Source organism: Pseudophryne corroboree, chromosome 12 (genome assembly GCF_028390025.1).
Source record: "Pseudophryne corroboree isolate aPseCor3 chromosome 12, aPseCor3.hap2, whole genome shotgun sequence".
NCBI classification, from domain to species: domain Eukaryota; kingdom Metazoa; phylum Chordata; class Amphibia; order Anura; family Myobatrachidae; genus Pseudophryne; species Pseudophryne corroboree.
This window is the reverse complement of record NC_086455.1, coordinates 9,663,539-9,689,589: the sequence shown is the minus strand read 5'-3', so window position 1 is coordinate 9,689,589 and position 26,051 is coordinate 9,663,539. Positions and strand designations below refer to the sequence as shown.

The window sequence follows — 26,051 nt, the reverse complement described above, 5'->3', positions numbered from 1 at the left end:
TGCTTTGTCACGAATGCCGATGCAAGGGGGAGGGGGAGGAGGAGGAGGGGAAGGAGGCTCTGAAGGGGGAACAGCCCCCCCTGACAGTACCCTCCACACAGGCATAACCACCCCCGCCCCTAGTGCCCCTGACGCAGCTATTGTGGGTGGCGACTCTGACATTCCTATTGAAGGTGGTGGCCGCTCGGGCCATGATCAAATATATGTAACCCAGCTTGAAACTACAGTCCAGACTCCTAGCAAACAAATCACCTCCCGCCGTAATGCTGACTCAACTGTTGTCATTAACCACCCTCTTACCCCCTCCATAACGCGATCCGGCACTGGTTTCCTTGAAAACAGTGCTGGTGCCAGCGGTGTCGCTACACACCTGCCCTTTATGACAGTAGGGGATCAGTTGTTAAAGAAACCCATTGAAATAGAGGATTTGGACAGAATTGTTAAGAACTGCCCCAAACCCACTGTTGCACCTGACGGCTGCATAGCTTACTTGAAAAAGGCTTGCACAGGACGCAGCTATACTCAAGAAGATATGAAGCTGATCATAGATGGGGTTATAGACCACTACAACGGGTGGGATTGGAAACAGATTCCCTCTATCAACACTCCTGCAGTCCTAAACAATGCCACTGATTACCCCCTCAATACCGAGAAAGGTGTAAAGCAAATGTGGAAGGAAATTGGTGAACATATGAAAGAAATCTTTAAGACCCGTGCCTCCCTTCCCATTGCTGTAGCATGCAAGCAAAAACCTACTGAAACTGTCACTGAGTTTTGGAAGAGGTTTAAAAAGTGCTGGTCTGAAGATGCAGGTCTCACCCTTGTAGAAACAGACCATTTACTTATTTCCACCTTTGTAAATAACTTATTGCCATCTATCATGGTCCCTGTCAAACAGAGTGTCTCATCTTGGACCTCTGACGACATTAAGGAGTTTGAAAAACATTTATATGAAAAGGAAGCTGCAGGATGCTTTGATGTTAAAAAACCCTTGCAGAATGCCCCAACTCATAATTACCAAAATCAGAGAAACCGGGGAGATAGACGCCAGCAGCACTTTACTGGCCCACCCCGCAATCCAGCCCGATATCAAAACCCACAAGCCCGATATCAAAACCCACAAGCCAGGCCACCCCAACCCCCTGACTCTGCCAGCAGGAAACAAACCTCCTGCTTCAACTGTGGAAGGGACGATCACTGGGCAAGGGATTGCCCTTGTCCCTCACAAAACCACCGACAGCCCCAAGCTCCGGCTCCCTCCCGGGATCATCCCCGACAGTCACACAACAACCCCTTTCAGGATCATGTCCGATTCCGGGTTGACTGGCAGGATCCCTCCCACTGACGGGGCCCGGAGGAGGGTATCCCAGCCTTTGCCCAGCTCACCAGACACTGGAAGGACCCACCGCTACTAACCTTGATTATAGGAAAGAGAGCAATCCCTTTCCTGGTAGATAGCGGGGCAACTACTAGTGTTTTGTGTGTCGACCTGTACGATGGTCATTTGGTAAAGACTGCTCCTTCAATGGGAATCAATGGGATACCCACAGATGCTTACCTGACAGATGCCCTTAGTGTCAGAACCACGGGAGGCACGTATATGGGTAAACACAATTTCACTGTAATACCTGAATGTCCAATTAATCTTCTGGGAAGGGATCTTCTTAGCAAACTCGAAATCTCCATTCTCCCTTCACCCACTAGCAGCGGCCTGGAGGTCGAGTCCCCACACCTACCGGTGTGGGAAGCAACAGACATTACACCTGATTTTGACAAAGTAAACCCTGCTCTATGGTCGGAGGGTCCCTATGACACTGGCCTCATTCCTTGCACACCATATAGAGCAACCCTGAAACCTGACACACAACCTGTCTATCAAAAGCAATACCCCTTGTCACAAGAGAAGATTGAAGGTCTTAGACCAATGATACAACAGTTTCTCCAACAAGGCATTCTCAGACACGTAATCTCACCTTACTGCACACCAGTCAACCCAGTTGCTAAGTCAGATGGCAGTGTAAGGTTTGTACAAGACCTTAGGGCAATTAACCAACTCATTGTGCCTATAGCACCCATTGTACCTGACATTAACTCACTCATTTCAGCTATCCCTGCAGATGCTGCATTTTTTTCTGTGATTGATTTAAAAAATGCATTTTTTAGCATTCCAGTGGATGCACAGACACAGTTACTTTTTGCATTTTCTTTTGAGGGCAAGCAACTCACCTGGTGTCGTTTACCCCAGGGCTACATTGACGCACCTGTTGTGTATAGCATTGTACTCCAGGCCACATTGGGGCCCTGGCAACCTCACCATGGTTCAGTCCTGCTACAGTATGCAGATGATCTGCTGCTCTGTAGTCAAACTGAGGAGGCCTGCCGGGAGGATGGTATATCACTGTTAAACTGGCTCTGTGAATGTGGACACAAGGTGTCCAAAACAAAAATGCAATGGTGTAAGAAGCATGTGGATTACTTAGGTTTTGTGCTCACTCAGGGGGAAAGGAAAGTCAGTCCACAGCGCATTCAGTCTGTATTGGGCCTGGTCACCCCAACTACCCAGAAAGAACTGCTGTCTTTTCTGGGTATGGTAAATTACTGCAGACAGTGGATATCTGATTGTTCCTATTATGATAACATTTTGAGACAAGCCACACTGAAAGACAAACCTAATATTGTACAATGGTCACAAGAAATGTTAACTGCATATGAAAGCTTAAAGTGTATGTTAATGAAAAGTCCGGCACTTGGCCTCCCCAACTATGTACTACCTTTTCATTTGTTTGCAAGGGACAATTGTAAAACCATGGCGGGGGTGCTCACACAGTTTCATGGAGGAAAGTTGCGCCCAGTGGCATTTTTTTCCAAAGTAATGCCTGTCACAGTGCAAGGTATGCCTGCTTGCCTCAGGGCACTTGCAGCCTGTGCAATGGTAACTGAAATGGCCACCACACTCACCCTAGGCCACACAACAATACTCCACACCACTCATGATGTTCTAACCATTTTAAAAGGGTTACACACACAACACATGTCAGCTCAGCGCCTCAGTGGATATGAGGTTCTCCTTTTAAACAACCCCTCCCTCACCATTAAGTATGCCACCAACTCTTCAGGTCCTGCACCCATTCTCAACGCTCTACTGGGGCTCAAAGGTCCTGAAGACCACCCTCCTGAACCCCATGACTGCTCAGCTTCCATTGAGTCAGAAACATCCCCCAGACTGGACATGTCCCCTGTCCCTGTCCCCGACGCGGATGTCATTTTTGTAGATGGTTCCTGTAGCAGACCCAATGACACCACGTACCAAGCGGGTTATGCTATTGTCACTCTCCCTGACATTATTTTGGAAGCACAGCCCATTCCTTACCAGTCAGCACAGGCTGCAGAGCTCATTGCTCTCACAAGGGCTTGTCACCTTTACCAGAATAAACCAGTCACCATCTACACTGACTCCAAATACGCGTATGGCGTTGTCCATGACCACGGGGTCATTTGGCAACGCCGTGGGTTCCTTGGAGCTGATGGAAAAGGCATATCACATGCCCAACTCATCTCTGACCTTCTGCATGCCATAACCCTACCCTCTGACATTGCAATCCTCCATTGCAGGGCACACACGGGGGGGAAGGATGCAGTCTCCCTTGGAAATGCCCTTGCTGACTCTTCTGCCAAACATGCAGCCTCACAGCCCATCACTCAGGCCCACATGACCATCATGACCCCCCCAGCTCTCGACAACCATTACCTGATCACCCAGTTACAGGCCTCAGCCTCCAATGCCGACCTAGCTGACTGGACTTACCCAGTTTTGCAGAAGAATCCTAAAACAGGATTAATCTGCAAAGAGGGGAAACCTTGTATACCCCAGTCCAGTGCACCCTTGTTTATTGCCCACTACCATGGCATAGGACACCACAGTAAGGCAACAACTACCTTACTCTTACGTAATGATTTCTATGTCACGGATGCCAAGTCATTAGTAGATCAGTATGTCAGTAGATGCATCACTTGCCTGCGAAACAACCCCAACAACCCTGACAAGGCAAAACATCAGCATCTTGAATACCCCACCACACCCTTTACACACCTGCAAATTGACTTCACCCATATCCCAGGTACTGGTAAACAGGAATATGCCCTGGTCATTGTAGACATGTTCTCTCGATGGCCAGAGGTATTCCCCACTAAATCTGAGGATGCAAAGACAGTTGCTAGGATCCTAACTCAGGAAATCATCCCCAGATGGGGGTGCCCATTGCAAATCAATAGTGATAAAGGCTCCGCCTTTACAGCAAAAATTACACAGGCCTTGGTAAAGGCCCTGCAGGTGGAATGGAAGTTCCACATCCCGTATCACCCGCAGAGTTCAGGGGTCGTAGAACGCATGAATAGGACCCTCAAAGACAAGCTTAGGAAGGCCACAGGAGGCACCTTCCACAAATGGAAGCAAGTCCTTCCCATTATCTTGGCAGAAATTAGAATGACACCACAAAAGACTTTGGGTTACTCCCCCTTTGAAATATTAATGGGTAGGCCCTTCCCTACACCTTGGGCTAAGAAACCATTAGTAATACAGGAGGGAGATCTAGAACTTATCAGAGAAGAGTATGTCAGGTCCCTGATAATAAAACTGAATGAAATTGAACATGAGGTTGTTTGTAAAAACCCTTTGAATCCACAGGAACCTACACACCCCTTTAAAGTCGGAGACAGAGTCGTGGTGAAGGTGCTCCCCAGGAACAAGAGCCCAGGAGACTTTACCTACGGTCCAGAGACAGAGGTCGTAGCAGTAACCAGAACAGCAGTCCTGACAGAGGAAAGCCCCACCTGGATCCATGCATCCCGAGTGAAAAAGATTCCTAGACCAGACCTAGAGAGGGAAGCAAGTGATTCCAGCGAGGTACGAACGGGGGCAGACAGCCCTGACCTCCCACCTAGCGAAGACAGAAGAACAGAGGAAGATGAGGAACCTGTCCCCTACCTCTATCCTGGGGACTATGTTGATAATCCTAATGGTCCTCACTTGCCAAGCTACAGCTGAAGTAGACATTACACAAAAATCCGGCACCTACACATTTTGGTATAACTCCTCCAATACTGAGGTTGCCACCTACAAAATAGATTTCTGTACCATTGCTCCCTGTCTTAACAAATATTATGCCTGGCAATGTGATCAGTATGGTACACGTAATACCCCCACTGAAGCCTATATTTGTGTTACTAGTAAATATTGGGGAAATAAATGTGCGTATTGGGGATCAGTGGGATGGAATTCTGGCCATAGTTATGGATACCAGCCCAAAGAGGCTCTCTCAAGTAAAGACAAATATGGTGAGTCCCTGCTTACCCGTCTTACCCTTCATAGACAAAACAGATGTGATAGTAAATTCATATTAAGCATAAAACATCCCCAGTCTACTGATGCAGGCACCTATGTCCTAGGTGAATCCTTTTTTTTAAACCCATCCCTTACACCATTCTTGTTACAGGATATGTCTAACAATGAAAGGTATGCCCAGCTCAAGCCCTCTAAACCACGCCCCAACCTCTTGAAACCTCATATAACCACCCTCAAGGATATGATGGCCGTTAACAATCCCACCTTTAAAGACACCCTAGCTATTGAAACTGGTTTCTCTGACATCAATTTCTGGTTAGAATGGATGAAGTATAGTGCTAGCAAACATAATAAAAGTAACTGTTATGTCTGTGGCAAATCTAGGCCCCACCTAGGTACAGTGCCCCTTAATATACCCCTAGAACAGGAAAATTGTTTTTTCAGCCTTTTTAATGACACCAAAACAAATGACAGTCAGTGCGAAATGTGGAAAAGGGAATATCCCATATTGTCAAAAAATCCCAACCCAGGAAATACCATAACCATATATCCTGGAAACTATACCTGTTATACATCTAACATCACCACAGGGAGAAATTTAAAAACCTTCCCACCAGGGTATTGTGCAAATAAAAGAACAACTGTTTTAGTCAACCAAACTAGATCATTAGGCGACATTTATTACATATGTGGGGATATGAAACTTAGAAGTAAATTAGACACACCATGGTATGGTGAGTGTGCCCTGGCCAAAGTCATAATGCCACTCCTAATGATCACCGATGACCCCACTCCTCCCTCTAATACTCCTGCTAATCGAAAGAAAAGAGCACTCCCAGGAGGTAGCTTTGACCCCCACGTATACATTGATACTATAGGGGTCCCAAGAGGTGTTCCAAATGAGTTCAAAGCTAGAGATGAAGTGGCTGCGGGTTTTGAATCATTGTTTCCTATAGTAACTGTAAATAAAAACGTAGCCTGGATTAATTATATATATTATAATCAACAAAGATTTGTTAATGATACCAAAGATGCTCTTAAAGGTATAGCTGAACAGCTAGAAGCCACTTCCCAAATGACATTTCAAAATAGAATGGCCCTTGACATGATTCTAGCAGAAAAAGGCGGTACATGTGTTTACATTAGTAAGGTGGAAGGCTGTTGTACATATATTCCTGACAACACTGGTCCCAATGGTAAGGTTACTTTAGCCATAAACAAGTTAGAAACCTTATCCATAGAACTTAAGAAAAATTCAGGTATTGATAACCCATGGAGCCAATATTTTGGGTGGTTTGAAAATTGGAAACAGGCTCTTGTGCAAATAAGCATATTTATACTCATAACTTTAATTCTTTTAGGCATTATAGTTTATTGTGTAATTCCCTGTGGAAAGAAACTTACCTCCAAAGGCATTGATAAGGCCCTGATGTATTATGACATAACCACCAGTCCTGTCACCTCCTCTGATAGTGAGGGACCCGACGATTATGTCCAATATCTCAAGAACTGGAGAAACAAGAAAGGAGCCTCACTCAAGAATCATGTCATATAATAATCATGATTCTAAGAGGGGATTGAAGGGTTAAAACATGCTTTATGAACTCTTATGTGTTTGCAATGGATGCGTGCTGCCCTGTGTTAGATGCCTTTGTCTCTCATACAGATACCAGGCTTGTGTGGGTCTGGCATCCAAGGTCAGCTCTATACTAGATGAAACCTGCTTTTTCTACTTCTGTGTGTTACTAAAAGATCTTGTGTTAAGTTCCGTCTGATGCAACGTATATAACATCTGCCTAGCAACTGCTATATCCAATTATGTTATGTCAAGTATTAACCACCCCTACGTACCCCACTAGGGCACCACCCCTAAGCCAATGAGCCCTGTTACACTTATCAGTTACACCCTTATGTGTTCTCTTTTTATACCAATGTTAAAACATTCAATAAAGCAGAGTGAATCTTAACTACTGGGTGTCAGACTCAATATATTGTATGTTAAGAATTGCTCTCACTGACGTCAGTGGCCATCACATCGAGGTAATCAAAGAGAGGTAGGGATCCTTTCACATAACCATGTATATGAAATGTTGCTGCATTATCCGTTACCATTTGCTGGGAGAATAACCAGCTGAGATGACAGTATCCCTAGAGTGAGGCCAAGTAAATATCTCGTGTTATATTGCTCCAGTAGAAAGAGCGGCATGTGCAGGAAGCGCCGTGTGATGACTCCGGAATATTAGGTGATCTCGTCCGATGGTGCCAGTGCAATCGTGAAACGTCTTCTCATCCGGGAGAGGTCTCAGCTGCCGCCGTGGGGGATGTAGTTCATTTTGTCACTGTGCGTTAATTCTGAACCACGCTACTTGTATACAGGTTCCTCTCTTTGTGCGGGTCGATCTTTACTTGTGTCGCTGTTATCGCAGTGAAGATCGCCGGTCACGGTCACACAGATCAGGATGCAGTGTTTGCTGGTGGCCATTAAACATGACAATGCGTTTCAATCTAAAACAGGATCCCTGCTGTCTGTGGGCTGTCCTTCCTGTTCTTATGTAGGTGGAGAGTCGGGAGTCAGTGACGTATCGTTGTTTTATTAACCCCTATCCTGCCAGACACAGTACAGCATAACAAGTGTTAATTGATTAACTATATAGGGCATTGATTTCTGGGACCTATGTATGAAGGCTTGGAGAGAGAGATAAAGTAACAGCCAACCAGCTCCTGTCATTTTTTAATAAACGGCTTGTAACGTGCCAACAAGGAGCTGATTAGTGCTTTTTTTTTCTTTTTTGTAACATATTTTTATTGGAATTTTCAATAAGACATACAGACATTGAGAGATATAATGATACATACGACAGAACTCAATGGTTTCAATATCAGTGTGAGCAGTACCAAATGCACCGAATCGTATACAAGAGTGAGAGCACAGGTATCCAGTAACAAAAGTGTCTTGTAGAAAAAATGTAAATCCGATTTTAGAAGGGAAAAGTCTGATGAATTAAAGAAGTCCCTACATCATATTGACATGAAACTCACATGGGGGGTCATTCCGAGTTGCTCGCTAGCAGATTTTCGCTGCCGTGCAAACGCTAAGCCGCTGCCCTCTGGGCGTGTATATATTAGCTTAGAAGTGCGAACGCTTTCATCGCAGAGTGGCTACCCAAAAAAATTGTGCGGTTTTACAGTAGCTCAAAACCTACTCAGCGCTTGCGACCACTTCAGACCATTCAGATCCAGGTGTGACGTCACACACCCGCCCTGTGTTCACCCAGCCACGCCTGCGTTTTTCCTGATACGCGTGTGTTTTTTCGAACACTCCCTGAAGACGGTCAGTTGGCACCCAGAAACACCCACTTCCTGTCAATCACAGCCAGTGTGACTGAAAAGTATTGCTAGACCCTGTGCAAAACTACATAGTTCGTTGTAAAAGTACGTTGCACGTGCGCATTGCGGTCCGTACGCATGCGCAGAAGTGGCGATTTTTAGCCTCATCTATGCGCAGCGAACTAATGCAGCTAGCGATCAACTCGGAATGACCCCCATAGTCTCAGTAATCGTCGTCTGTGGTTGTTCTACAATGGAAGAACCAGTATTAGAAGTTGATGAAATAGAGGAACAAAAAGAAACCATCACACCGCAATATATATCTATAATATGTCAAATACAATAAGGAACACAGGTGAAGGAGAGGGAGAGGATGGATGGCGTGACTTTCAGATAGTGATTCCTGCACACAAAAACTGGCATATACATATAGCACCAAGTCATCATAACAATGTAGAGAATCTGCAACGTCAAAGATATTTGCTAAATCTAGTGGGTAATGGAAAGAGGAAAAGAACTATAAGTTAATTTTGGTAAAACATTTTTGTAATCTGTAATTGTGTGGTAATATAAGGTCTTCATTTGTAAAATAATTTCTTGGCTCCCAACTGAACATTTAGTAGAAAGGCGTATCTTTCAAAATACATCAATTTCTGCAACAGGTTATGTATTTCTGTAATAGGCTCTACACACTGGGCGATGTTCCTCAAAGATATGAACAAGATAACGTTAATATCTTTGAGTGTGGAGGCTCCAGCGATGAAAGATGCGAGGCCTCGCGCTCGTTCATCGCTGGTGTCCCGTCGGCTGTACATGCAGGCCAATATGGACGATCTCGTCCATATTTGCCTGCACTTCAGTGGAGCCGGGTGACGGGGGGAGTGAAGAAACTTTAGACGGGAGATCAGGGGCGATAAATGTTTTCCTGTTTGATTATTTATGTACTCTGTAATTGGGCGCTGCGGAACCCTTGTGGCGCCATATAAATAAAGGATAATAATAAAGGATTTGAATCCCGCCCTATGTGTCTTTAAAAAATGGGTTCGAGTAAATCCCTGAAGGTAAATTCACTTTGGCCGTATGCAGGATTGCTAATACTCGTTTCTAGCAACCTGGAAATCATTTTACTTTTTTGACTTCCATATAAATTTCTGGAAAATTGCATACAGCTCCCCAATATTCTTCAATGTAAAGGGCCCCATACTCCGTTTAAGACTGAGGCCGTTTGCACATTATTTGAAGACAGAGACCCATCCGCCATTTTCAGTGGATGAATAATGGATGAGGGACGTTGTCCCTTTAAAAGATTTGGTGAGAGCTTACCCGACTTATTGCCAAATTTATAGAATCTACGTTCTTTCCTAAAGGAGTAGTTAGCCCCGAGTTTGACAAATAACGCATCAAATAATATTTTTGCAGTGGTATATTCCAATTTAATAACCGGGGAGGGTGAATGCTTAAAATTGTTAAATGTGCTAGTAAGGGATTGTTGTGCCTCAATATAATCTTTTAATAAAGATTTCTTGGTTGCCGTTGAGTGGACAATAATATGGACCTTCTGTTGTAAATTAGGAGACGTGGCAAGCGTAGGGGGACAGCGCCAAGAGATAAAATTGCTCTTCATAGGTGCAATTTGGAGCTCACCCCCCCCCCAGGTCACTGCGTGGTGTGATAAGGATATAGATTCAATCTCAGAGTGGATAGTTTTGGACAACATGAATTCAGATAAAAGAATATAAGCTATACGTGACAGTCGAGTGTATAACTCTACAAATGTCTAACAGCCGTAATCTTCTAGCCAAAGAAGGTACCACCAGTTTAGGTGGGTTACCTCCATGTTCTTTTGGAAATTGATTATCTAAATATTTGGAGGATATAATATTCCAATCTCCACATAGAATAAGTGGAGAGTCCGCTAGCGGCATAAGCATAGTGAGAATGGACTGTAAAAAAAAGTTTGCTGTAGACATTTGGAGCATAGATATTTTATAATGTATAGACCTGTTTGTTATATGTGATTTGGCACCTAATCCATCTTATCTACCTTCTGCGTCCGCAGAAATAGAACTAATGTCGATAAGCAATTGTTGTTTAGCCAAAATTACTACCCCTCTGGCCTTCTTAGAGAATGAAGCAGATGCTAAAACCTTCCAGCCTAAAATGTTTAGCTTCTGAATTTCAGGAGGCAATAGATTCTTGCAAAAATTCCAAATCTAAATGTAGTTTTTTTCAAATACAGGTTGAGTATGCCATATCCAAATATTCCGAAATACGGACTTTTTTGAGTGAGAGTGAGACTATGAAACCTTTGTTTTTTGATGGCTCAATGTACACAAACTTTGTTTAACACACAAAGTTATAAAAAATATTGGCTAAAATGACCTTCAGGCTGTGTGTATAAGGTGTATATGTAACATAAATGCATTCTGTGCTTAGATTTAGTTCCCATCACCATGATATCTCATTATGGTATCTAATTATTCCAAAATACGGAAAAATCCCATATCCAAAATACCTCTGGTCCCAAGCATTTTGGATAAGGGATACTCAACCTATATATAAATATTGTTTTACTTTTCTGTGGGGAATTGATGACTCCCACATTCCAACTACCTATTTTAAGGATGGACATCTAGCCAGAAAAGAAAAAGGGGGTATGCATCAGTATTAATAAGGAACTCTCGATCGCCAAAGGGGAGGGTACAGTAAAACTTAAAAGTCTCGCCATAGGGAAAAAGTGGGGAGGGACAAATACAGAGAAAACATACGTAAATAACTATGAAAACATTAGAAAAAGCATATGTCGCAAAGCGCCATTCTGGTAAAGTAACCAAACTATCACGTCTACACATCAACTTACACAGAATATCCCATCAACCTCCCCTAATAGTAGCAGCCCAGTGACCAGCAGCCTGGAAGAGTTACTTAGCAGAGGATATTGACTGCAGCCTGATAACCCCATTTAACAAAACGTGGTCTGTAAGGGAAGCATAGTTAAACAGAGCAGCATCCAATTGGTATAGCACGCTAGATATAGGTGGAAGTTACCGTATACAGTAGCCCTGAAATGGGAGTCTCATGGTCCCGAAATACGGAAATATACATTGACATGTCACGCAGATTTCCAATGTACTACTCTGCAACATAGAATAACAAATCCTAGGAAAAAAAGAACATTATAGGTATCCTAATGAGATGGCCCTTAAAGCTCCAGACACCGTGAACAACGTGAGCAATATATCAATACAGCCTAGCAGGAAAATAAAGGTATACCACAATGCCTGAATTAAGAAATGGAATCATTCCAGAAACTCACTCGACTGCATCTGAAGAAAGCCTTCCGCGTTGTGTACGGGGAGAAAGTCCTTGAAAGAATTATCTCTATATATGCGTAATCTTGCAGGGTACAACAGCGCAAACTTCTGGTGCTCCTGGATCAATCTGGAACAAAGCGGGGAGAATTCCTTCCTGGCTTTTGTCAGTTCTGCAGAGTAATCTTGAAATATCAGAAAATTATGTCCATCCCAGGATATATTACGGTGTTTGCGAGAAGCATTCCAGAGTGTCTCCTTGTGAGGGAAATTCAGGACTTTGAAAATGACAACACGTGGTCTGCTGCCCTCATGTGGCCGAAACGGGCCAAGACAGAGCTCTCTCAATTATGATATCAGCACATTCATTCTGAACATTTAACACAACTAGGGGGGGGGGGGTATTACGAACAAAACGCAATAGGCCTGGACCTTTCACAGATTCGGGTAATCCTATAACCCGTAGACCATGCCTTCTGGCTCTGTTTTCCAGTTCATCAGTCTTATTAAGGAGTTGATAACAAGCTTTAGTGTTCATAGTCGCAGCCTTTTTGAGATTGGCCAGATCAGCAAAGCATTCCCCCATTCTGTGCTTGTAAGCCTCTGAGATAATTGGGCCAGTTGCTTATTAATATTCGCTGTCTGCTCCTTTTAAAAGCGGTCTCATTGTTTCCCTCATTGTGCCTCTGAGAGAGTGTGAGAGGTAGAGGGTAATTTGTGCTGTGTTGTCAGCGGTGGAGAGACACGGGGGTTAGGAAGCGCTCCATATACCGGGAGCTGTCACCGGCACTGTAGGGACCCAGTGGTCCGAATGCGGGAGGCTAATAGCCGTGGAAATGACACAAATGAGCGGGGGAAATGACGAAGCTCTTCTCAGCTGCCTTCCATGCGGCACCCAGAATCGAAAGTCATCTTGTCTGGTACTTTCTCTCCATCCAGTTTCTCTCTCCAAGACTTAGTACATAGAACCCTCTGTCCTCAAGGCACCGTAGCAGTGCAGGTTTTAAGGATATCCATGCTTCAGCACAGGTAACTTAATTAGTACCGCAGTTTGTTTTTATTATCTAAGCTCAAACATGAATATCCTTAAAACCTGAACTGTTAAGTTGTATTGAGGACATGGAGTTTCATACATTACACATTGTTAAGAAATAATACTAAAATTTAAGGTGCCTGAAACGTTTTTAATTAAAATACAGTAACACATATATTATTTAAGAGTGGTACTGTAAGGGAATGTAATCATGTGGATCGGCGGTCGGGATCCAGCCGGTCACTTTACAGACGCCGGAATCCCGACCGCTACAAATGCGGACAGTTAGCATGCCGACTAACAGGGACTATTCCCACTCGTGGATGTGCAGACACCCATAGAGTGGGAACAGAACCTGTGGTGAGCGCAGTTTCGTTCCCCCTCGTTGGCATTGTAGCTGCCGGGATCCTGGCATCTGTACGCTGACTGCCGGGATCCAAGCCATTGGCAAACCATACTGAACCCATAACGATCTATGGGGGCAATTCAGTTGTGGCATGTGCCCCCTGATGGGCGTCTATACGAATGGCCTTCTCTCGGAGCTAGTCGGTTGTTTCTCTCGCCATGCTGCAGTATAGTGATGAGATACAGGTATGGAGCGGGGTTGCCGCTAGAGAAGTCAGAAACTCTCCATGGTAACCCGCCCTATGAATAGCACTAGGCAGAGAAAAGCCATGTTTAATGCAAAACAGGTATATTCGCTGCTACATGAACAGACCCCTATACACCTTCCTGGGAATAGTGTGTTTATAACATTCACTTATCACTGATCTCTTTCTCTCTCTCTATCTCTCTCTCTGTGTGTGTGTGTGTGTGTGTGTGTGTGTGTGTGTGTGTGTGTGTGTGTGTGTGTGTGTCTGTGTCTGTGTCTGTCTGTCTGTCTCTTGGGGCTATTCCATTTTTTTTATTTTTTTTTAGACGCCAATCACTCTTTGCAGATTCCAGCTTGAACCCTCCTGAGGTGTGAGCAGAAATCCATCTAAGGTCGGTGACCACAGTGAGCACTACCGGTTTTCATGTGTAGAGACGCTTAGGGGGAGATTCAAATGTTTGAAAAGTCGGTTGGGAGTCTGTCTATTAGACAGGAAAATACAGACTCCCAACTGACTTTTCAAACATTTGAATCTCCCACTTAATGCGGCTAATCCCTGTGCATTTGAGTGCAAGAATGCGTCGATCACGCCCAGTGTCGCAAACAGTTAAATAGCTCCTGTCCTAGGGTAGGGGGTGTATTACAAAAAAGAAGAATCACAAGAGATGAAACTCCTAACCACCATAAGGGAGCAAGGTCAAGAGGAGCACAGCTCAGTCGCCACTTCCTGGTGACCATGTCACCGTAGTAACCAGGCAGCCTTTACAGAGAGACACTGGTGTCCCTGTGACCGCCCAAATGTACAGTGGATAAGAATATAATGTGCAATATAATCCAAAATCCCTTCATAATAAAATTATTTAGCGTTCTTTTATGATGTCTCCTAAGGAGAGGCTGAGGTAACGCAATCTGCACAATATCCTGCGTGGATGTGACAGCGATGCGATGCTAAGACCTTGCTGCAAGCGCTGCATCCATCGTGACAAAAAGATGGAAAAGCAAAACTGAGGGGCCTATTTATCATTGAATATTTGCAGCATATCACCGGCAAACACTCATTTATGGGGATACCGGCAAATATTGAATCTCCCTCGAATGTAAGGAGGAGCAGATATCTCCATATGTGCTGCCGTCCCAACACTTACAGCAGCTGTCGTAGTCCTTACGGTTTCTATAGGGGCCGCAAAACCGTCAGATTAGCCAAGCACCAAAATGCAAAGGATTCTGGGCTTTAACCCTGACAGCTAACGCCATCAGCATTTGCCGCTGTATCCTATGGGTTACATTTTGGAAAACTTGCCAGAAGGGGGTCGACATATGCAAATGGTTGACGCGAAAAAAAAGGTTGACACATGTATTTTATGTTATTTTAACCTTTTTCCTAACCCTAAAAATCATGAAAAAACACTTGTCGCCCTATTTTTGTAATTCTGTCAACCTTTTGGTCCTGTCGACCATGTGGTGTCGGCTTTTTGACAACCTGTTTACTGTGTATCTTCCTGGATAGTTTGGCCACTGATCATTTCACTACTAGCACACTGCAGAGGCGGGCTCATTTCAGAGCCCCTGTCCCTACATGTGTAGATTGAAACGGGATCCGGTCGGAATACCGACACTACTCAGATAGTAACTAGGTCGACAGTGTCTAGGTTGACCACTTGGTCAAAAGGGATGCTAGGTTGACAGGGTTTCTCGGTCGACGGATCAAAAGGTCGACACGAGTCTTATGTTTTTTGGGTGTAGCTTTCTCCGTACAGAGGCCCTCATTCCGAGTTGTTCGCTCGCTAGCTGCTTTTAGCAGCATTGCACACGCTAAGCCGGCGCCCTCTGTTAGTGTATCTTAGCATAGCAGAATTGCGAACGAAAGATTAGCAGAATTGCGAATAAAAATTTCTTAGCAGTTTCTGAGTAGCTCGAGACTTCGTCCTACACTGCGATCAGCTCAGTCAGTTTCGTTCCTGGTTTGACATCACAAAACGCCCTGCGTTCGGCCAGCCACTCCCCTGTTTCTCCATTCACTCCCGCTTCTTTCCCTGACACGCCTGCGTTTTTTAGCCAACGCCGGGAAAACGCTGAGTTACCGCCCAGAAATTCCCCTTTCCAGTCAATGATTTACCGAACACCAGTTTGACTGAAAAGCGCCACAGCAAAACAGCTAAGTTTTTAGTAAAATAAATAAGTGCATGCGCTCTGGGTACCTTGCGCATGCGCAGTTAGCGGCTAATCGCAGTATAGCGAAAATCGGCAACGAGCTAACAACTCGGAATGACCCCCAGTGACTGGGAACCCCAATTAGTGCACCGTGTCCCCTCACATGGCTCGCGCGCTGTGCTGTTCAGGTTACTCTTCCCAATCGTAGTCCGCATGGATCGTTAAGTATGAAAAAGTAAAAAAAAGAAGTTGAAAAAAATAAATAAAATAATATCGACCTTTTGACCTGTCGATCTAGAAACCCTGTCGACCAATGGTGGTCGACCTTGATAGTGTCGACCTAGAGACCGGATCCTAGGGGGCCATTGGGGGCTTTTCAATCCCAACCCACTGAAGCATTCAGGCTGTATATAATTAGTTATTGCTGCAAATAGACGCAACAAGAAATGGAGGACAAAAAGTTGCTACGAAAAAAGTAGAACTCAGGGAACATGTAAAGGGGAAAAATAAACATCAGTGCACACACAAAAACCTGTTCTAAAAGCAAATGTATGCAGATATAATGCACAAGGCTAGGAATATGCATAGAAAGAGAGCTGAAGGGATGTGATTACAGAATAGCCGGCCAGCCAGAGGCATTTATCTGTGTTTGGTTGCCTTTCTTGTGCATTATATTAGCATACATTTGCCTTTATAGCATAACCCTATTTATGACTGTGCTGATATGTTTGTTCATTTCCCCCACACCTATCCGTGTTGCCTATGTTCTGCTTTTCTGTGTGCTCGGTTCTGCTTTGTCTATTCAGCCACAATCGCTGCAGTGCTGGCAGGATTGGGATTAAACATGACACAGCACCACTCTATCCTTCATGAAGGTTTCGTTTAGAGTTCCGGTAAGAATTCAGTTGTTTTATTTCATACCCTGATATAATACTGTTTATGCAACAACGTTGGACTATATGTATGTCTGTTAATGTGAGTATCCATTCAGCTAATGCAGGTACTTGCGTATAAGCAAGCAGAAAGCCGTGCCACCCATTGATATTTACGCTAGTCGCTGTAACCGTCATTTGTATCGCCACGCAAAAGAGATAAGTTACTCACAGGCTTCCCTTCTCTGTACACAGGCCTCAGAATCGCACAGAGGTTTCCATGCACACCCTGGGCACTCCCATATGTCAGGGCAGTTACACTGCCACCGCACAGATAACGCCCTATTTCTCAGAGAAAGATAGATGTGCGTCCAACTCGAGGTAGTAGGGTCATAGGCATCTGCACATGCAACTCATGCACAGAAACGGCATTCGCGCCTGTGCAAAAAAGCATGTCAGCCTGTGTGTGTATTGGTAGAAAGGTCACAGGAGATCACCCTCTGCTACCTGATTTTCCAGAGCGGGATTCAGAAGGGGATAGGTGGTCATTTTTTTGGGGGTTGATTCAGTTGTTTAATCGTGCCCGATCTCCCGTTTAAATTGACAGAAGATCACAGGGCGAAATTCAGTTGTCCCTCGTAATTGTGCTAATGGCCCCCTTCTGCTCCTGCACCGGCAAAAAAGACATATCACTCCCACATACAGTCCTTTCCGCCCAATAAATCCAAAAAGGCAAAAGGTTCCCCCTTCTTTGCAGGTAGGGGAAAGAAGTCCACAGCGGCTTCAGGATCCCAGGAGCAGAAGTGAACCCCTACTTCTGCCAAATCTACAGCATGACGCTGGGGCTCCCTTGCGGGAGACCGCTCGGGTGGGGGCACGTCTCAAACTGTTAAGCCAAGGTTGGATTCAGTCTGGCTTGGACCCCTGGGCTTTGCAGATAGTATCCATGGGGGTACAAGCTGGAGTTTCAAGACGTTCCCCCATGCCGATTTTTTCAGATCGACCATGCCAGCTTCTCTTCCAGAACGACAGGCAGTAACAGCGGCAATTCAAAAATGATGTCGGGATCAGGTCGTAGTCCTGGTACCTTTGTCACAACAAGGGAAGGGGTTTTTATTCAAGCCTCTTTGTAGTTCTGAAGCCGGACGGCTCGGTCAGTCCGATCCTAAACGTAAAAAATCTGAATCTCTACTTGAAACGGTTAAAGTTCAAGATGGAATCACTCAGGGCAATGATTTCCAGTCTGGAGAAGGGGAATTACATGGTGTCAGTAGACATAAACGATGCTTACCTGCATGTTCCCATGTATCCTCTTCACCAGGCTTATCTCAGATTCGCGGTTCAGGTTTGCCATTACTAGTTCCAGACGTTGCCTTTTGGTCTATCCACGGCGCCGAGGGTATTCACCAAGGTGATGGCGGAGATGATGGTCCTCCTTTGTCAAAAAGGAGTCAATATAATTCCTTATCTGGACGATCTTCTGATAAAGGCGAGATCCAGGGAGCAGTTGCTACAGAACATCACACTCTCCCTGTCCATACTCCAATAACACGGATCATAAATTTTCCAAAGTCACAGTTGGAACCGACGACAAGATTGTCTTTCCTCGGGATGATTCTGGACACAGAAGTTCAGAGAGTATTTCATCCGGTGGAAAATGCTCTGGAAATCCAGAAAATGGTAAAACAGATATTGAAACCATCAAGTGTGTCGATCCATCAGTGCATTCGGTTGTTGGGGAAAATGGTGGCGGCCTACGAGGCCATACAGTTTGGCAGGTTCCATGCCAGAGTATTCCAGTGGGACCTGTTGGACAAGTGGTCAGGATCCCACCTACACATGCACCGAAAGATAGTCCTGTTTTCAAAAGCCAGGATTTCCTTCCTGTGGTGGCTACACAGTTCGCACCTACTAGAGGGACGCAGGTTCGGGATTCAGGACTGGGTCCCGGTAACCACGGATGCAAGTCTCCGAGGCTGGGCAGCTGTAACTCAGGGGGAAAGCTTCCAAGGAAAATGGTCAAGTCAGGAAGCCTGCCTTCACATAAATGTGCTGGAATAGAGAGCCATTTGCAAAGGCCTTCAACAAGCGGTACATCTTCAAGATCATCCCGTGCAGATCCACTTGGACAATGTAACAGCAGTCGCGTACATAAAAAGGCAGGGCGGAACGAAAAGCAGAGCGGCAATGGCAGAGGTGACGAAGATCCTCCTCTGGGCAGAAAGGCATGTAAAGGCTCTGTCGGCAATTTTAATTCCGGGAGTAGACAACTTGGAAGCAGACTTCCTCAGCAGAAACGATCTCCATCCAGGAGAGTGGGGCCTCCACCAAGAAGTCTTTGCAGAGGTGACAAATCTTTGGGGAATTCCTCAAGTAGACATGATAGCATCTCGTCTCAACAAGAAGCTTCAGAAATATTGTTCCAGGTCGAGAGACCCTCAAGCAATAGCAGTGGATGCTCTAGTGACCCAGTGGGTATTCCGGTCACTATATGTCATCCCTCCACTTCCGCTGATCCCCAAAGTTCTCAGGATCATAAGAAGAACAAGTGTTCGAGCAATCTTCGTTGCCCCAGACTTGCCAAGGAGGGCTTGGTACCCAGATCTTCACGAGTTGCTCATAAAAGATCCTCGGCCTCTTCCTCTTCGCGAGGACCTGCTACAGCAGGGGCCGTGCGTGTATCAAGAATTACCGCGGCTACGTTTGACGGCATGGCTGTGGAGCGCCGGATCCTAGCCCGAAAGGGTATTCCAAAGAAAGTAATTCCCACACTTATTCAGGCCAGGAAAGGAGTAACGTAGAAACATTACCACCATATTTGGAGAAAATATGTGTCTTGGTGTGAATCCAAGAGGGCTCCTACGGAAGAGTTTCAGTTGGGACGTTTTCTCCATTTTCTGCAGGCTGGTGTGGAGGCGGGCCTTCGATTGGGGTCAATCAAGGTCCAGATTTCGGCCTTGTCAATTTTCTTCCAAAAATAATTGCCCGCTCTTCCAATGGTTCAGATCTTCATGAAAGGGGTTCTACACATCCATTTGTGCCTCCAGTGGCACCATGGGACCTTAATGTGGTGTTGCAGTTCCATCAATCGGATTGGTTTGAGCCTCTACAAGAGATAGAGTTAAAGTTTCTCACTTGGAAAGTGGTGATGCTTTTGGCATTGGCATCCGCAAGGTGGGTGTCTGAATTGGGGACCTTGTCTCACAAGTGCCCTTACCTGGTCTTCCGTGAAGATAAGGCAGAGTTGAGAACTCGCCAACATTTTCTTCCAAAGGTGGTTTTATCTTTCCACATAAACCAACCTATTGTGGTGCCAGTGATTACTAACATGTTCACTGAGTCAAAGTCTCTAGATGTGGTTAGAGCTTTGAAGATTTATGTCACTAGAACAGCTAGGATTTGGAAAACAGAGGCCCTGTTTGTCCTGTATTCTCCCAACAAGATTGGGTGTCCTGCTTCCAAGCAGACTATTGCGCACTGGATCAGAGGTACGATTCAGCACGCTCATTCTATGGCTGGATTGCCATTACCTTCTTCGGTGAAGGCCCATTCTACTAGGAAGGTGGACTCATCCTGGGTGGCTGCCCGGGAGGTCTCGGCATTACAACTTTGCCGAGCAGCTACTTGGTCATGGTCAAACACATTTGCTAAATTCTACAAGTTTGACACCTTGGCCGGTGAAGACCTCAAGTTCAGTCAATCTGTGCTGCAGGGTCATCCGCACTCTCCCGCCCATACTGGAGCTTTGGTATAAACCCCATGGTCATGAAGTGGACCCCAGCATCCTCTAGGACGTATGAGAAAATAGGATTTTGATACCTACCGGTATATCCTTTTCTCCTAGTCCGTAGAGGATGCTGGGCGCCCGACCTGGTGCATATTTTACCTGCAGTTTTTTGTTCATTAGAATTACACATGTTGTGTTATGTTAGTTTCAGCATGTTGCTGTAATTGGTTCATGCCTGTTGGCATGTGTTATGTTGAATGCCATGTTGTGCGGCATGGTTGAGGTGTGAGCTGGTATGTATCTCACCGCTAGTATTAAAGTAAATCCTTTCCTCAAAAAGTCCGTCTCCCTGGGCACAGTTCCTATAACTGAGGTCTGGAAGAGGGGCATAGAGGGAGGAGCCAGTTCACACCCATTGAAAAGTCTTAAGAGTGCCCATGGCTCCTGCGGAACTGTCTATACCCCATGGTCATGAAGTGGACCCCAGTATCCTCTACGGACTAGGAGAAAAGGATTTACCAGTAGGTATGAAAATCCTATTTTAACAATCCCAATCGATTTGTAGCCGAAATCTGCGATCTGTGAACACGTACATTGCAGATTTAATGACACAAGCATCTACAAAACGTCAGATTGTCCCAGTTGGTTGCTGATGTATGGGCCCCTTCACAGAATGTGACCAGCCCACTGTCCTGACTCCCCACCTTTGTTGTTTTATATAACAACATGTTATTTTTCTGTTTCTTTGTGTACATATGCCTGAATATGTTTTGTGTTTTCCAGTCAGCTGATGCGAGTGTTGGGGGATGGACACCTCTGGATTGCGAGACTTTGCCAATGCTGGAGGGACATGTCGACTATTTTCAGCTTCGTCGCAGTACTTTATCTCCAAAGCCGTGAGTTTCATAATACTGTACAAAAATCAACATCTCTGTACTGTGTCCTTTTGTATGGGTCCCATTATGTAATAGTGCCATGGGTTACCGTAACGTTTCCCTTTGTGGCCGGAGCACTTTTCAGCAATTATAGATTTATCTTCCTTTAATGGTGTTTAAAACCTAATGGAAAGTTGAGATGCAATTGTCATTTAAGAGGGGGGGGATTCGATTGTTTTTGGGTGCCAGATGGGCGATATTCAGTTGATTTGCTGATGTGCGATGATTAATTATCGCGCATGTCACACTCAAATGCATCAGGATTGGCCCCATAACGAGGCTTTTCCCGTGTAATATTGGCACCTGCGCACTTGAGCCCACTGGTAAAAAAAATTGCATATAACCCACTTGTACGGATGGGCGTCCAAAAACAATTGAATTCCCTGCTAATACCCCTTTTACACCGATAGCATAACCCGGGTTATTGCCAGGTTGATCCGGGTTGGGACTTAGTGCAAACGGGTCCTAAGAAAAACATAACCCGGTCCTGTGACCCAGGAATCTACCAGGGTTTAACACGGGTAGGTCTCGGGTCCGGTAGTGGTGTAAATGGACAGGACCCGGGTTTAGACCTGGGTAACGCAGAAAGACTGTGATTGGAGTTTCTGGGGCGCTGGCAGATGATGTCATCTCTCCGTGCCCCGCAGAGAGAGAGAGCACATGCGGCCATCGTTGGTAAACAACAGAGACAGCCTGCCTAACCACCTGCAGCCTGATCTGCAGCCTCACCCTGAACTGCAGCCAGTAATGCAGCCTGTCACCCTGAATTGCAGCCTGATCCGCAACCTGACCCACAGCGGCATGTCAACTGGAACGAGGCCGAGATTAGAGAACTACTGCTCATCAGCGGGAGGAAGGAGCTATATGCCAGATGATGGGCACCATTAAAGATGCGGTTGTTTACCAGAATATTTCTCAGATGCTGGCGTCGCACCTGTCAGAGCAGCAAGTTGTCAATAAATTAAAGGCCTTGTGTAAGCAGTCAAGTAAAGTGCACGATCAGAACTGAAAGATAAGTGGCGCAGCACTACTGGAATGGGTGTATTATGATTTGTGCTCCAGCGTTTTTGGGACTACAGCACTGACAAAATCCCATAGTCCTCAATTGCATCATCCTGCTCCAGCCAGATGGAGAAGAGTCGGGAGACACCGGCCACTACCCAAGCTACCCATTTTCCCTCGCAATGCTGCCCACCATCACCCCTCCTACTGTCCGATGACGCTACAGTGGTCTGGATCCCTCAATCAATACAGACGGCATCAATGCCACGATAGGCGAGGTAGTCGAGACATCGCACCCCAAAAAGACCCCGCCACTATTAGTAAGTAAAAAATCTTTTAAAAAAGGCCATTTGTCCTACATAGCCATTAACTGCGACATAAATGACTGCTGCGCTTGCTTCTCTGCCTCCAGAAACCTCTCCATGCCAGCATCCTCCTGGACCTGCATTGCACTGTCCAAATCACGGAGACGCTCTACAGTAACAGACGTCCTGGCTCTAGCCGCTTGGTCTGACCAGTTTGGCTTCTTCTTTCTGTCTGGCACGTTGTAGACTGCAAGTGGAAGAAACAAAAATATTTTTTTTTAAATGACAATAAGCACCGAAAGCATATAGAGCAGCAGTGGTGTTTGTGTACGTGTGCTTGTAGCCTTCTCCCAGCTGCACGTTACCGGCACTCTGCAACAGTTTACTATTTGGATTTTATTGAATGTTGTTTATCTGTAATGGGAGTTTTTCTTACTTGGTGCATTTTAATTATATATGTTTATGTGGGATTTGTCCATTGTCATATTGTGTTTATATTTTGCTGAGCGAAAATAATTGAGACCCCTCACTTTAAAAAAAAAAAAAAAATGGGGGTCCCACGCCATTGTTTCTGGGTCCCATCATATATTATGGGGGATGAGGACAGGCAGCAGTTGGGACAGTGCTGGGGGCAGGTAGCATTTGGGTAAAGAGGGTTAAGGGCAAGCAGCAGTTGCGGTAGTACTGGGGGTATAGGCAGTGTGAAGTTGGGGTAGAGGGGGGTAAGTGCAGGCAGTGCTAGGGGTAAGTGTAGGCTGCAGTTGGGACAGTGCTGGGAGGAGAAGGGGGCTAGTGGCAGGTAGTGCTGGTGGTAGGGAGAGGGTAAGGCTCCCTTTCTATGTCGTCTCCGCTGTCATCTCTCAGTAGCCCCTCTGTCTCTCACCCTCCCCCTGTGTCTTTCAGCCTTCTTCTTTGTCAGCTCCCCTGTGTCTTTCAGCCTTCTGTGTCAGCTCCCCTGTGTCTTTCAGTCTTCTGTATCAGCTCCCCTGTGTCTTTCAGCCTTCTGTGTCAGCTCCCCTGTATCTCAGTCTCCCCCTATATCTCTCAGCCTTCTTCTGTGTCAGCTCCCCTGTATCTCTCAGCCTCCCCCTGTGTCTTTCAGCCTTCTGTGTCAGCTCCCCTGTGTCTTTCAGCCTTCTGTGTCAGCTCCCCTGTGTCTTTCAGTCTTCTGTGTCAGCTCCCCTGTGTCTTTCAGTCTTCTGTATCAGCTCCCCTGTGTCTTTCAGCCTTCTGTGTCAGCTCCCCTGTATCTCGGTCTCCCCCTATATCTCTCAGCCATCTTCTGTGTCAGCTCCCCTGTATCTCTCAGCCTCCCCCTGTGTCTTTCAGCCTTCTGTGTCAGCTCCCCTGTATCTCTGAGTCCCCTTCTTTGTCTCTCAGCGTTCCTGTGTCAGCCTCCCCGTCACCCTACACACACACACCTTCACCAACTTTCCAACACCTGGCCACGGTCCACTTCACGGCAGTGAGTGGCCAGCCCAGTACGCGGAAAATGATCACCGCGTGGGAAGCCGCGCAGGGGCGGAGGTATAGTGCAGAGCCGCTCTGGGTCCTAGTGCCGGCTACAGTCCACTGCTGAGATCATTCACAACTGCACGGTGAGGGCTTGTCAGTAGCAGCCTCATCCGTGCAGCTGCAATAAAAAAAAATCAACTGAACGACAGCTTCGCCTTAGGAACTTTCAGACCACCACCACTGACTACCGTGGTAACAATCGGAGTAGCTGTAGCGAGCGTTATGGGGTTTTACCCACACAGAGCACTCACAGCGTTCCGCTTGTAATTGAGAATTTAGCAAGATGAACAAGAATTCCAGGAGCACTCCCCCACGGTCCAGATGTATAGTACACATGTATTGAGAGATCCAGAATAAAAAGAAAAGAATCAAAACAATTTATTCAAATATAAATATTGAAATAAAAATAAAAAAACAGGCAAGAGGACCCAGCTAAAATTATCCCCCCCCCCCCCTTCCCTCCCTGGGATAATAAATAGTGAGGGCAGACTAGATTTTGGACCAGCCTTCTCAGTACAGAAATGGCTGCATCAGGCTGGCTTTAATGAAACATGCAGCAAAGGCCACCCTCTGGGCTAATGCTACGGGGAGGGCGCTTGCAGGGGTCAGTGTATAACCTGTAGTTGGAAGAACAAATAACACAGTGGTGATGATGTGCCTTGCTACTAGTTTTAATGGATCCTGGGTAGGACTGAGATCTTTATTCAAACCTGAGAATAACCCTTCTCTCATTCTCACCCTACGGCCTGATAAACATTTTCCCTTTAAAAGTGTAGTAATTGCTGGGGTCTTATCTTGGGTTTGGTGCAGCATGTTTGTAATTGACCACGTCTGCATTTATTCCTGGGGGTCCAGCGGTAACTTGCTTTGTTCAACGGCTCCAGCATGTCTTCTGGGTCCTGCAGACCAGTAACCGTGAGTAACGCTGCCCATAAAAGTCCTGTCCCGCAGCCTAACCCTAACTTGCCATGCTGCAACCATATCCCTTACTGTCGGCATTCTGAGAGAGTCAGCGGTTCTCATGTCGACGTTGTGAACATGTTGACACTGCAGATGTTCCACGTCAACATTTCAACAGTATTGACATAACTGTAGACACTGTAAATGTCAACACAATGACTGCATCCCCTTATCTTGGTTGGGTGGCTGACAGCTCTTTGGTTTAGTGGTGGCAGTATCCTCTCTGTAGGTGGAACGCTAGCCACCAACACACCAAAAACGGATTACCCCCATATTCTAGAGATTCTATCCTTTTCTAGCTTACTTATTATTTTTGACTGACTAATTATCCTGCAACTTGTACAAAATGTAGTGTCAACACTTTACATCGCTACAAGTGAGAGGCTTCCCCAATGCCTCCTTACACTCACTGGGTATTAAATACATAACTCTGGGTCCGACGAGCAGCATTTTCGATGTGAGCTGGAGGTCCAAGTGTGACAGTAGACTGGAACTGTGTGTAGATGTGCACTCAGGGTGCAGGACTAACAATAACCAAATGTACTGCGGCGTGTCTGTAGAGTTATACATCAGAGGGGTGGAGTGGGGTCTCCTAAAGGTGCGCAGTATGGAAAGTATTTACGTTTGGAATAATTGAAATGCATTGCCTGTGAACATATTTCTAGTTTGTTAATGGCACCAATAGGCTTTTATATTCTGTTATGAGTAAATACCAAAGCAAACTAAAAATGTATCACTGACACTTGTGAATGATGATTGCTGTATGGGGATGGTATTGGGATGCCAGTGGTCAGAAGCCAGACAGTGGCATCCCAATGGTCATCATCCCGGCACCTTTTAGGTATGTATGCTAACCCTTCCCTCCTAACCTTAACTCTCCCTACCTGCAGCCTAACCCTCACAAAGTAGTGGCCAAACCTACCCCCCATAGCCTATCCCTAACACTCCCCGATTAGTGCCTAACCCTCCCACCCGCAGCC

General features: G+C 45.7%; 1 protein-coding gene and 1 long non-coding RNA gene across 5 annotated transcripts in view; one reads left to right on the top strand and one right to left on the bottom strand.

Annotated features, from left to right (window-relative positions):
• Positions 1-12,934, bottom strand: part of LOC134980214 (uncharacterized) — a 48,532-nt gene extending 35,598 nt beyond the window's left edge. Inside the window, exon 1 of one of the 2 annotated variants that reach the window (XR_010190353.1) lies at positions 11,985-12,934. This is a non-coding gene — a long non-coding RNA (uncharacterized LOC134980214). Of the gene's footprint in view, positions 1-7,450; positions 7,884-11,984 lie in introns of those variants that run through there. The other variant, XR_010190354.1, reaches the window with a different exon arrangement.
• The window catches only part of LOC134980213 (uncharacterized), a 48,183-nt gene continuing 34,334 nt past the window's right edge, over positions 12,203-26,051 (top strand). Inside the window, exons 1-2 of one of the 3 annotated variants that reach the window (XM_063946923.1) lie at positions 12,203-13,008; positions 21,138-21,250. In XM_063946923.1, the coding sequence (XP_063802993.1) occupies positions 12,866-13,008; positions 21,138-21,250 (256 nt within the window). In that variant the 5' untranslated portion in view covers positions 12,203-12,865. The remainder of the gene's footprint in view (positions 13,009-21,137; positions 21,251-26,051) is intronic. The other 2 variants (XM_063946922.1, XM_063946921.1) reach the window with 2 other exon arrangements.